Source organism: Solea senegalensis, linkage group LG13 (assembly GCF_019176455.1).
Source record: "Solea senegalensis isolate Sse05_10M linkage group LG13, IFAPA_SoseM_1, whole genome shotgun sequence".
Lineage (NCBI taxonomy): Eukaryota > Metazoa > Chordata > Actinopteri > Pleuronectiformes > Soleidae > Solea > Solea senegalensis.
The window spans coordinates 21,170,168-21,183,827 of NC_058033.1; the positions used below are offsets into that span (position 1 = coordinate 21,170,168).

The following is a 13,660-nucleotide window of genomic DNA, read 5'->3' on the forward strand; positions in this document are numbered from 1 at the left end:
TCTTACCTTATCTTATCTTATCTTATCTTATCTTATCTTATCTTATTTTATCTTATCTTATCTTATCTTATCTTATCTTATCTTGCCTTACCTTACCTTATCTTATCTTATCTTATCATCTTATCTTATCTTATCTTATCTTATCTTATCTCATCTTACCTTACCTTACCTTACCTTACCGTATCGTATCGTATCGTATCTTACCTTACCTTACCTTACCTTACCTTACCTTACCTTACTTATCTTATCTTATCTTATCTTACCTTATCTTATCTTATCTAATCTTATCTTATCTTATCTGATTTGACATGAAGAGGCCCAGTTCCACTCGGAGCTGCAAACTCTATCACACTAAGGCTGAGCCCAGCCCCTATATGGAAGAAACTTATTAGGGCATAAACATGAATTTAAAAAAAAACAAAAACAAAAACATCACTGAATCCTATCAAATAGCTTGCTGTTCAAAAAGAGTCTTTAATATTTCCTCAGTGACGTGCAGTCGGCTTCATAAAGGGAACATAGATTGTGCAGAGAAACTGCTTTGGGGCCTTGACATGCAGATTTCATACATGAGCAGAGTTTTATTGTTCCGTGCAGATAATGAAAGTGCTAATAATTCACATAATGAGTTAAATTTCCCCCTAGACTCTGGAGAAGTCAGGATAAGTATAAAGCAAGCCCTTGCAGGTATTGCTGCTATAATGATACGTACAACAGTGGACAATTAGCTTTGCAGTAATGATTATTATACACTGGGTGGTTTCCACCGAGCAATCTAACACCATAAATTTTAATTTGTTTAATGCCTGAAGTAAAGCCCTCACTCAATACTGATTAGGCCTAAATTTAATTCTTCACCCAAGGTGCAATACAACAGAGAAGTGATTTAAATGGAAATTTGCTTATTCCATTTTAAGCACTTCTACGAGACCGGTGATTTAAATTTACTTGGAGTCAACAGGTAATTCACAATCGCATGACTCAGCCACAGATTTCCACACACGGATATTTACTGTTTTTTGGTGGTGGGTGCTCTAAAGTACTACTAAAGTACTGCCTATTGACTCCTTCTTTCTTTTTCACTGTATCAGCAAAAGGAGAGTTTGATGCACTTGCGAAGCAGCCCGGACAAGGTTAAATCGAAAGGCAAACATCCAAGGACTACAGAGCAATTACAGAATCAAATGTCAGTGGAGAGAGACGGCAAACACTTGTGATGCTTGTGATGCAGCGCTCTCATTCCAAGCTGTTTTTACACAGCTGTTGAGCACAATGTCACCTATGACTGCTGTGTGATTCAAACTGATTATGTGATTTGTCCGACCACGACGAAGACCAGAGTCTCTTTGTTTGTCTGCATGCAGCTGGAATAAATGAATATTATTATTTCACCTGAAGACAGAGAGCCGGTGGGTGTCTGCTGTGTTTAATATCGAGCAACCCATCTGGGATCCTGTTTTTAGATTAGAGCAGTATTAAGATAGGTTTAATATAAAAAGCAGATGGAGAGCACAATCAGGCACAAAGTCTCACTCAGACAGTGAACGATATTAGTTTCTGGAAATTCCTAGGCAACTACATCTCTGTTTTCCACGGTGATTTTATTATATAATATATTTCTGCCTTTGTACTCAAGAGAGGGCTTTTGTGCAAGCGTATAGTGGATGTGGAGGCTTTTGTGTAACCACACTGCCCCCTGTTGAAACACCAGCGTCACACGCGCTCCTCCGACTGCAGAGCAGGGCAAACAAACAGCTTTCCATCACAGAGTAGTTCATAAAATCCAAATGAATGAAGATGATGGAATGAGAGCAACGATGGAAAGCGTACACAGTTACACTGAGCAAATAAAACAACCTATTATATGACATGTTATGATATAAATGCAGCCTTCTTACTTTGAGAGTGCCTGTTTATCTTCCCTAAATCGTCATTTAATGTCTGTTTTCTGTGCATTTTCTTGCAGAAATGAACGACATGTGCAGTATTTTGATTGATTTGGGATGTCGATGTTCACTGTTTTTATCAGACACATGAAACTGACTGCACTGATGTTTCCTTCCTCTTCAGTGTTTTCTGTTATTCCGATAATGACGGGCAAAGCGTAGCTGGGTGAGCAGTTCAATGTTTAATTTTTGATGATAAAAACATGACTTGGGTAGAGGGGATGCTGTTGAATAATAATAAAGTGTCACTTCTAACATCATGTGAACAGGCCTCTGTCTCCCTCCAGTGGTAGATGGGTATATATACCTATGTTATGTATAGCTCTTTAAAAAAAAATCTGCTGGATATTAATTATTACTGTGTCAGCTGGCAGGAAGTCAGCTGACACGCCTGAGATGATTCCAGCAGCAATTTTTATGGCCAACTTCCAGTCACCCTTCCTGTATCTGCATTAAGGAGTCAATAAGTGCAGAACACACATTCTGCTCCGTCGGCCAGGAAACATCTGCTAATCTGCTTAAATTGTTTTACGGTATTTATGCAACAGATGCTCGCGGCAGAGCTGGAGGCCAAGATATTTAACATAGTCTGGGCCTGCATTGCTGCAGTGTCCCTTAAACATCCTCCTTTATAACAAATGGATTAAAACTGGGTTAGAGGTCAGATGTGTAAGAATTGGCGACATCTAATGGTGCGTCTGCAGAAGGACTCTGATGTAAACTTCTCTGTTCTCTCTCTCTCTCTGCCGTTTAATCCTCCTGTGGGTTAATGTGAGCTTTGCTGTTCTTCAAAACAAGCAACTTAAGATAAGATAAGATAGTATAGTCCTTTACTTGTCCCGCAGTGGGGAATTTTACATTGTTACAGCAGCAAAGTAAAGATAAAGATAATGAATAATAAACATGCATTACCAAAGACAGAAGACGATTGTTAAAATAGAACGTAGAATGTACATTATACACCATAAACAGTATGGACTTGATATTTACAGTATAAATAAACAAAGGTTCAATATGGGAAATTATATAAGTATAAAAGTATGTTGCAAAACAAGCAACTTGATAAAGAACTTATGTAATACTCTGGTTATTTTTTTTATTTTAAAGTACTTTCATTTAAATTAACCGATACCAAAACTGTGCGATAACATTTGACATTTGCAACTTTCTGGAAAAACAAAATTGTTCTAAAAATCAAAAGCAGGGAAAGTCATTAGAACTCAATCCTTGGGAGTTTCGTGGAACTATACTCGAGGACAGTCGAGAGTCTGAAGCAAAGGGATGAAAGACAGACAGATTTGTGGTACGGGTCGCTGTCGTCAGAACACGCCGTCCAAAAGAGAAGATCTCAGCAGATCTCTGTGAACTCATGAGTTCACACACACATGCAAGTTTGTCTGAGCTGGAGACGAGAGGAGAGGAGAGGAGAGGAGAGGAGAGGAGAGGAGAGGAGAGAGGAGAGAGGGGCCTCAAAGGATAAAGAGGACAGAAAAAAACATCTGATTTAGCCCGGAGTGCAGTGATCAAAGTCAGAGATCAGAAGTGACTCTGGAAACATAATGTGCTCAGCCGAGTGAACAAAGCATTCCTGACAGGACAGAGTTGGTTCAGGGTTGACATTGATTTACGGTGCTGCTGTGCAGAGTGTTCTCTGTCGCCATGTTTGTGACTTTGGAACTTTGGAACTTGTCACCCATGGGGAGCGAGGACAGTTTGGGAACGTGAGGACTTTTTTTTTTTGGCTGATCTTCATGTTCTTAAAGACTTGGTTCTATAGGGTCAGGGTTAAAATGAACGTGTGTGTGTGTGTGTGTGTGTCGTTTGATGCTCAAACTACCACTGAAACATCAAACTAAACATGTAGTCCTCCTCTTGAAGTCACTCCACCCCCAGGCTCTGTAGCGTGTTTTTATTCAACTTTGCTCCCTCGTGAACTTACTGTCGTGCTGGCAAATGTCTATACGTGAATTCCTTTTGAATAATTCAGCGTTTAATGGTCTTTATCGTTAGAATTTCATAAAGAAGAAAAACAACATTGATGCAGGATGTTGCTGTGTCACTCTGAAAACTTCTTCACTGTGTGATCTATGATGATTAAAAGGGGGTGGGAATCATGAGGTATCTCATGTTCTGATACGATACGCGATATAATGACATTTGCGATACAACAAATCTTTGATAATCAATATATTGTAAGACAAGCACGATACATCACGATATCTGTCTCACTGAAGAAAACAAAACGTTAACGTTAAAAGTTAGTTCAAGTAAGTTGCAGACACTTTACATGACATAGTTCATGTGTAAGGCACAGTAAGAGTAGTGTAATGTTATTTCCTATTAGCAGTCATCTCTGTTGCCACAAACAGGGGGAGCAAATATTCACAACTGTGCTGTTACATTGCAGAGTTTGGTCTTTTTATGGGATTCACTAAATACAGAGTCGTCAGTAACAAACGTTTCCTTGCTTGAAGAAAACGTTTGGAACCAAAAAGCATTTATAAACCGTTTATTTTTCACCTGGCTCGAGGCAGCGATGTTAAAAACACTGAACCGCAGAAATAACTGATCTGAAACAGATACTTAGTGTTTACTACTGGGCCACCGCTTTACTCCCAAAACCATGAATATCAACAGTTTACGTGCCAGTCAGATTCACAGCCGTGATTGGAGAGCGGTGGAATGTAAATACACGACATTATATATACAAGACATTATAAAAGAAATAAGGAGAGGCAGTGAATGAGCATGATGTTGTGTATCAGACACAGTTCAGATTACAAGGAATCAGACATCTATGCAGAAACCATGAGATGTTCAAGAACAAGGACAGAGATATGAGATGATCTGAGCTTTAGAACGTCTGCTATTAACCCTCACTGAGTACAGTGCGTGATTTCATACATCCCAGCGGCTGTGACACTGTATGCTGTACACGTTATGACCCTGGCTCGCACGCATTAGTCAACAGTTTTATCAGGCAGCTGCATGAGGTGACTCAGGGTGAGGGGAGAGAACACTGCATGTCTGTTGCCTGCGTGGTTTGTAGGAACTGTGTGTCGACTGTACATGTGAGCTGTGCCGTGTGGACGGAGAGAGGCCTGACTAACGCGTCTGTTTTCAGGCAGAATCCAAAAATATCATGGTTTGAACAGAGCGGAGGAGACGCTGCCAGGGATTTTGAACAACAACAACAACAACAACAACAAGGAGCTCTGAGGAACAAATGAAAAACGGCAGAAAACAGAACAGGAAACACGTCAACACTGTTGTGTGATACGTGATAAGTGGATAGAGCAGGACAAACTTGGCAGATGACAAATTTGCTACAGATTATGTTGAGCTAAAAAACAACAAACCACTCATTTCTGAGGGAGGATTGCAACAGTTGCCTGTGTCGTAATCTCACACATGAGGTTTAGATTCATTATCGGTGCAGATGGTTCTGTTTTTAAGGTGTGAAGGATTCACAGAATAAATATTTGTAGCACTCTGCTTTGCCTCTAAATACGAGCCTACATACAGTGTACGCTGTCATTATTTTACATTATTAACTATTAAATGATACTAGCCCCCCAACAGTGTGCTATATCGACCCTCATTTGAAAACCACTGTGTTACAGGAAGCACAACTTAAGGAAAGATCAGTAATAAAACCAAACCTCAGTAATTCTTTATCGTTAATGCTTCAAATGAAAATCTGAATGTAAGTTTCTTGGCTCTCTGCCTGTCGATGGTATCGGCCTGCTTCAGCTGTTCATCCTCTTTTGATGTTATCAATTATTTCTTCATGAACTACTGTTTGATTTGAGCAATTGAAGATTATTTTCAGATTATAATTTTTTTGTTGTTATTTTGTAAGATTGTGTGATGTTGACGTCTAAGTATGTTAGACGTCTGCATACAAAACACATGTTTAAGCATTTCAAGCTGGTTTATTTGCCGCGTACACTGCAGCGACGACCCGCTGCTGGTTCTGAAGATACATGTGTGCAGTGTGTTTATGTTTGCCTGTTTTCTACTTTCACTTTTACTTTGGCTTTTACTACAACATGATGGTCCACCCACTTCTGAACTGACCCGCCCCAACAAAGACATTGCTGCCAATGCCTCTGCCCTGTGGGCAACACAAAACACGTATTATTTGCTTATATTTAAGAGTTGTGCAACAAATGACTGACAAACAGTCACCAGAGGTTGACAAGGAGCAAGTAATGAGTGCACAAAGTCAATAAAAACAGTAAATCAAGACAGACTTCCACATAAAATGCAACTATCACTACAGACACACACTGTTAGGCTGATGAACCAATGAATTAACGCACAGAAGCTTATAAATGTGTGTAAATGAGTGAGTGAATGTGTGATGATGACTGATAATCTTCCATTTCCAGTGAAAGCTCGACCATTTTGTGTGACGGGTCCCGTATGTCTGACCCACTAACACATTTCTATGGATTAGACGCGGGGTGACGTCACGGGGGAGGAGCCGGGGGGCGTTGAAAACAGACGCTGCCTCCAATCCTCTCAGATTTTTTTTTTTTTAGTTTCGTGCTTCCTGTCTCCTTGTTTTGCGCTCAATTCTCTGCCTTTCGCACACTTAACGCAAACACTGCGCGCCTTTTAAAAGCACTCTCGAGTCTTTTGTAGTAGAATGCGGCTTCTTTGCGAATATTCGTCGCAAAACACCTTTTGTTCCGAGCTCGTTTCCTCCGACAGGATCCCGCTGCTCGTTGTTTGTTGTTTTCCAGTAAACATGGATCACGTTTAGGTGAGAAACAGCCGTTTAAATGCCCCTGTCGTCGAGGAGATACACTGCGTTTGAAAACAAAGAGGTAAGACACAGAAAGAAGCCCAGAGGAAGAGGAGAATGTGTTTGTGTGTCTCCTGCACAGTTGTTGCAGCAGCTGCAGCTCGTTATCCCGCTCAGACTCTGTGTCTGTGTTTCACACACACAATCTCACACAACAGTGATTTCAACTTTTGCAGTTTGCATCCACGTCTGCTTTATTTATGTATGTATTTATCTCTGTTGGTGGTGTAAAGTCTGGGAAAATGGCGATGTGTGAGTGTATGCGTCACCAGTTTCCTGCTGCAGAATATTTGGCTCCTGCTTCTGCACACAAGCTGAACAACAACAACTGTGTCTCATATTATTGTTGTTGTTGTTGTTGTTGTTGTTGTTGTTGTACTAGTACTACTACAGGCGCCAAACACCGACCCAGTAAAGAACTGTGAGACCTTTTAGGGAGACGTTGCACTTTCATGATGATGAAATCTGTTTTTATGATTATTTTTCCATGTGAAAGTAAAAGTAAACGATGAGTGGAAGAAATGGGCATAATGTTTTGTTTTTGTCTGAACCTTTGCTTATTGTGGCATCAGAAAAAGGTCTAATCTAATCTAATCCAGCACCCAAGGTTGCTCAGTTTCCCACAGATACACTTACTCTTTCAGCTTATCATTATACCCAGAGGTTGTTATCAAGAGTCCATTGTTTACTTTCTGAATTCTGCTCACAAACACAGCAGAGGTGATAGAATTATGTCATCATGACACTTGGACTTTTTGTCTGAGCTCCAACACAACAATCTGTCTTCACTCCTCCTCCTTCTTCTCCTCCTCCTCCTGCTGCAGGTGTGTGTGCCCTGGGTGCAGCCTGGCCTGTGCTGTGGTTGCGATGAAGAATCCAGGAGCTGCTGGGAGCCGTCGGCTGATCGCCTTGCTGGAGGGCGCCTTGGTCAGAGAGGCCCGCTTCTGGAAGGTGCCGGTCTTCAAGAACGGATGCATCCAGGTGAGACGCGAGTAGAGTAGAGTGGATGGTTGTTTGTCTCTGTGTGTCCCTGTGATGGACTGCCGACCTGTCCAGGATGAATCACTTCAGCCTGGCCATCTCCACAGATCCTTGGTCACTTGTGTTTTAACCGATCTTCCGTCGTTTCCTTTGACCGCTCAGGGCGCTGATATCTCTTCGTCCCAACACCAAGAAATGATCCTCTGGCTGGGAGAAATGAGCAGACTGTTCCAGTTCTGTCCTGAGACGTTTGCACTAGGAGTCTGTGTTCTCAACCGCCTGCTGTCCACTGTGAAGGTAGACGCCCGCTGTCCAGTGTCTTCATTTACCTCTGGGTCTGACTGTAAAGTGCGATTAAAGTCACAGCACTTCCACAACATTATTCTCTGCTATTCTGCTATAGTCTTCTTTTTAAAGGCATAAAGGAGCAGCTGCTTTGTCACAGGGTGAACTCGATTATCGTGGCAGATCTGTTAATCCTCTGCAACCTAGAAAAAAACACAAGCACTATAAATGTCCCATTAAAATCCTATTAATGCAGAGAGATTAAAGCCTTAAATGCGCTTGCTTCCCGAATCCACTTAACGATTCAAGTTAAAATCTGTGAAAGCAGCCAGAAGAAGGCGTCCCTAGATATCAGTTTCTCTGATGTTTGCTCTCAAGTTAGCTTTTCTTTTTTTAATTTCTTAACAGGCCCAACCAAAGTACCTGAAGTGCATCGCTTTTACCTCGCTCGTCCTCGCTGCCAAAATCAATGAAGAAGATGAGGTGAGATCACATTTAAAAAAAGAAAATAAAGAAAGAGCACACTTTGAGTTCAATGCTATTTGAAAACAGTGTGTTTATTTGCGTCCCGTCTGTGTTTGAACAGGTGATCGGTTCTGTCAGAGACCTGGTCGCGCAGAGCGGCTGCAACTTTTCAACGGCGGAGATTCTGCGCATGGAGAGGATCATTCTAGACAAGCTGCACTGGGACCTGTACACCGCGACACCGGTCGACTTCATTCACATAGTAAGTTAGACTTCAGCAGACAGACAGACAGGCAAACATGTTTTTCTTTTTTTAAACTGGACCTGAAGCCTCTGAGATCCTGGTCTTGCCTAAAACACAGTAGTACAAAAGCACACATCATGCTTGCATCAAGGTGGCACACACACATACCCTCGCTCAGCGCTCCTCCCCCTCCCCCCCCTCAGTAAAGAATTGGTCCTAGTAGAGATTGTGCATTTATCCAATTTTGACTCTTTGTGCCCTTTTTAATGATTATAAAATCCAGATTATGTCCAACAGAAAATCACTTCTAATGATAAAATCAAAGATTAGCTGTCGATTTCCATCTGTTGCAGCGTGACTGCTGTTCCTTTCTGCTTGTTTCAGGTCTAATCTAATGGAATAAATAAGAACTTATATTTAAATCTTATGTTTGGAAAGTTACTGCAGATTTGCGTGTAAGGTTTGGCCGTTTCTTTGTGAGTAATTGGAATACGGAGGACGGCGAGGAATGCTAGACGCAAAAAAAGAGACATCTCTGACAGCAGCGCGAAGGAGAACATAACCCTGATAATAACCGCTTTTAGTCATGTCTTAGTCTAAATGCAGTGGTCAAGGTCAGCCCTATTCTCGTAGTCACTTTATTGAAGACCATATTGCGTGAGACAGAGTTATATAATTGGCAAATCGTCTCTATTTGGCATAAAAGCAGCAGACACGACTTCATACAAGGTGTCAATAGAGCTGTACAAGCCATATTAATGCTGCATTTGCAAGCTGCCCAGCAAAATAACAGGTGTGCTGCACGTCAGGCCAAGGCACTTCTAACTGTCACCCGTGGGCCCGCAACGAGACCCAAACCCTGCTGCCACCGGAGGTAACGACGCTATCGAACGTCAACAAATGGACGTTTTTATCCATAAACGTCTGGATTGTGGGGCCCTAACGAAAATCACAAGTTTATGGCACGATATTGTTTCCTGGTGTAACCGTTCACCGTCTCGCCTGTGGCTGCCGTCCACAGAATAAACCGCTAACAGTCACTTCAACCATCTGTGCTGTGTACATAACAACGGGTCAACCACGATGTAATGACTTGAATGTCAGTATTTAAATTCCAAAGGGCTACAGGGGTATGAATGTTCTTTGCAGTGCATCCAAAACAATATTCTCATGTGTAAAGTGTGGTTTTCTGGGTGAAATGTCTTAAAATGAGTTGTAAAAACAAAAGTTTCCATTTGAAAAACTACAAACGAGATGAAAGCGAATGAATGCCGGAGCCATAATGTTGCAGGCCTGCAAATCGGAGGCTTTATGAACGCAGCGCCTGATTTTCCTGACATAAATAACACACTGTAGAAGATATTCTAATCTAATAATAATCCCAGTAGAATTGTGAGAGGCCTTGTTGTAAATCAATAATCTCCCACAGTCCCAGGAGAAATAAATAATAGTTTTTTTATGGCATTGAAAGTGTAGGTTTTTCTTAAAGCCACAAACCATCAATTGTTACCTGAAAGGATTTGGCACATTTAACTGGACTGATTCAGAGGAAAATGGCACTTTTACCTTTTTTTTTAAAGTTTGACTGACACCTATAATTGTCCGAGCACTTCACTATAAGTCGTACAAAAATCCAAGAGTTTTTAAAATAAAGAGACAAAGGTGTATAAATAATAAAAGATATAATAAAATAAAGACTCTCTTTATGTTCTCCAAATAAATACTTTGTCAAATAAATATTCTAACTATACTTTTCTTAATTACACGAGTTCCCCCCTCCTCTGCGTTGCCATTCACAAATAGTAGAATTCTTCATTGTCTATAAAACAGCGATTCACACAGACTCTGCACAATGACACGTTGATATGAATAAACAGGATTTACAGCAACGCCTCGTCACTTGGTCTCAACATCTTATTCTAAAACACCCACGTGAACGAACCTCAGGAACCTTCACCTTTACAGTGTTAAACTCTGAAAATCACTTACCCTGAACTACACGGGGGGAAAAACCAATTGCCACATCGCTGCAACCACCCGGCAGCTTCCACTTCCTTTTTAAAGAAGCCATGGCTTGTGTTTGCTACAGCGTAAGAGATGAACAAAGCAAAAAAAAACAATGCACATTTCATTGTTGAACTGTAACTTAAAGTCAGTTTTAAATGGACTCCCCCTCAGGTTGTGAAGTGTCTTCTCCCTTCATACGGGAACACGGAAAAGCACTGCACGATACGACACGAACAAGATCACAATGATTCCTAATCTGTCGGTCAAAGGAAAGAGAATAATCACAGACTGCTGGTTAGATAAATGTCGTGGTTTACCTAATATGGATATTATGAAATCAATGCAAGGGGTGACGAGACGAAGACATTGTTATGCTAACGTTTTGGTGTCCCCTCTCTCTCTCTTCCTCTCCTCGTTCCTCTGTTCCTAGTTCCACGCCCTGCTCGTCTCTGGCCACCCCCACCTCGTTCCGTCCATCGGGCTCGCCTCCGGCGTGAGCTGGGACGTGGACGCAGACCCCGATCTGCTGTGCGCGGGGCTGGGGCATCAGAAGAGGCCGCCCGGCTTCCAGGTGGCGTTGTGGACCAGGCAGGTGCAGCACTGTATGGCCTGCCACCAGCTCTGGCAGTTCAAGGGCTCCACGTTGGCCTTGGCCATCATCACTTTAGAGCTGGAGGCGCTCACGGCCGACTGGTTCTCCGTCTTCACCGACCTGCTGAAGAAAGCACAGGTGAGAGGAATGCAAGAGGAGGAAGTAACGGTGTACATGACTTATGTTGAATAATAAAGGGTAAGAAACTCCCTTTTAACAGGAAGAAATATCTGACTGACTCTGAGTGTACTCTGCCTTGACCTGTTAGGGTAGGAGAGAGGAGAGGAGGGAAGAGAGGGTTGAAGGAGAGGTGGGTGGGAAGGAGGGGAAGATTGAGGAGACCAGGAACAGTTGTGTAGAACCATAATTATCATTTTCATCATCGCATCCAGTGCGACAGTTCCTCTCGCTCCAACTTCCCGTCATCTGGGATTCGTCCTGACACATGCGACCCTCGGAAAAGGATATGAAGGATGGATGACAATAGTAGTAATAATAATAATAATAATAACGATTTTAATAGTAAAGCAAAGTCTGGATGTTGAAGCCCTGGAATCAGGGACATACCTGTAAAATAAGAACAGAGAAAATAATGGATGTTCATAAGCATAACTAAGCGATGGTTCAGAGGTCACTTAGAGGAAAGTTGAACTTTAAATGCAGGGCAACAATGACAATTTAAGTTTAATGATCTTGCCTAGACGAAGCATGTTGTAACAAATGTTTTGATATGGTTAAAAACATAGAAGGAAAGAGGTTATTTTAATGCAATATGAAACAAAAATGGAGGCCTTGTCATCTCTAGATATGAACATTGACCAAGTACATCCATCTTCCCCTCTCTCTCTCTCTCTCCCGTCTCAAAGGTCGACAGCGTCGAGTTCATCCACTGCAAAGAGATCGTGGACGAGTATCTGCGCAGCCTGGAGTTCTCCCTGCCGGCCAACGCCATCTACATCTTCGACAGCAGCCAGATCCCAGATGGCGAGCGAGTCTGGAGCCCGGCGCGGCAGCTGCGGCAGGCGGCCAGGAGGGGGCGCAGCAGCAACAGCAGGGAGCAGGGAGACTGCGACGAGTATTACGATGGTTTCCGGTGCTTGTACAGTGAAGACGCGAACCCTGAGGCGGGGGGAAGTGACGAGCCCCAGCAAAAAGACTCCTCCCCCTGTCCGCCCCTGCATCCTGCCGTCAACTAGAGGGAGGTTCGTTCACGCTGTCCATCAGCTTTCCCAGGTTTCAGTTAAGATGAAGTTAACTCAGCACATTAATTCTAAGTTTAATAAGTAGCTAAGGTGATAGATACAGTGTAACCCCCTCATGTTACTACTTTCATCGTGGTAAAGTTTTGGTTCTGTGGATCAGTGTACGACTTCGTCTTCTCTCCTGACGCCACGGCAACGGAGGAGAGATCGTCAGGAATCTTTTTGAGCACGACAAGTGAAATGTGAATGTTGGTCCATTTAAGTTCTCGACCTTATCAATGATGCCACTTCTTTCTTTCTTTCTTTTTTAAATCCATCACACTTTGTGTCATAAGTTTGTAAAGGATGAGAATTTTGCAGTCGTGTGTGTTTTTATAAAACGTGAATTTGAGGCCAAGACATTTTTTATGTTTGAAAGTCGATGCTGGTTTTGTTTGCGAGACATTTTTGGTGCTCGGGTTCCCACCAGAGCCAGATAGCACTTTTTTTTTTTAATTCAAATAATTATATATATTTTTATTATTTTAATCTTTTTACTTGTACTTAATAACATTTGTGCTGTGTCAACTAGTTTTATTTACAAAAGCTACAGTTCACCAAATGAAAGCTTTAATTTCTGTGACTAAATGCTGCACATTTCTTTTTTTAAATATCTTTAACGCTTCAGTCTGGAAAGATTTACTTTACATATCAAACACGAGCACCTTTTCGAAAAAGGAGTTCAACGCCAGACTGTGGGACTATCATGAGATTGTCTGTTTACACCTGAAATGTTGACGTGACCCAGCTTTGTCAGATCTGTGGTCACTTTCATTATTACTGAATTCTCACGTGTTTTCATTTTGGCTGATTTCTGGATCCGAGGCTGCTGCAGTCCGTGTTCAGAGGAAGAAATCTGAACCGGTGCTTTTTAATGTGAACTGGGTACTGTCGATTTCTTTTCAAAAGTTAAATATGCTGCGGCTGGTTCAGCCGGCGTCTGAGTGGACACTGCACCAGTTTGTTTTGTTTGTTTTCCATTTTACTCCAAATACTGAGGCAGCTATCTCTTATGTTTTTTGTTTAACACAGAAATAAAGCTACGACTTCAAAAGTCAAAAAGTGTCATGTTCTGGAAGGAGACTC

The 13,660-nt window shown here is 41.9% G+C and overlaps 2 protein-coding genes across 2 annotated transcripts in view; one reads left to right on the forward strand and one right to left on the reverse strand.

The window, feature by feature from the left end:
• Nucleotides 1-6,473: 6,473 nt before the first annotated feature.
• ccni2 (cyclin I family, member 2) lies at nucleotides 6,474-9,156 on the forward strand. The gene is made up of 5 exons (XM_044041439.1): nucleotides 6,474-6,781; nucleotides 7,584-7,740; nucleotides 7,903-8,037; nucleotides 8,434-8,508; nucleotides 8,612-9,156. The coding sequence occupies exons 2-5, from the start codon at nucleotides 7,627-7,629 to the stop codon at nucleotides 8,759-8,761; spliced, it is 474 nt and encodes a 157-aa protein (XP_043897374.1). The 5' UTR covers nucleotides 6,474-6,781; nucleotides 7,584-7,626; the 3' UTR covers nucleotides 8,762-9,156.
• Nucleotides 9,157-10,494: 1,338 nt separating this feature from the next.
• Nucleotides 10,495-13,660, reverse strand: part of sept8a (septin 8a) — a 28,498-nt gene continuing 25,332 nt past the window's right edge. The window contains exon 10 of the mRNA XM_044041437.1: nucleotides 10,495-11,453. Coding sequence (XP_043897372.1) covers nucleotides 11,288-11,453 — 166 coding nt within the window. The 3' untranslated portion in view covers nucleotides 10,495-11,287. The remainder of the gene's footprint in view (nucleotides 11,454-13,660) is intronic.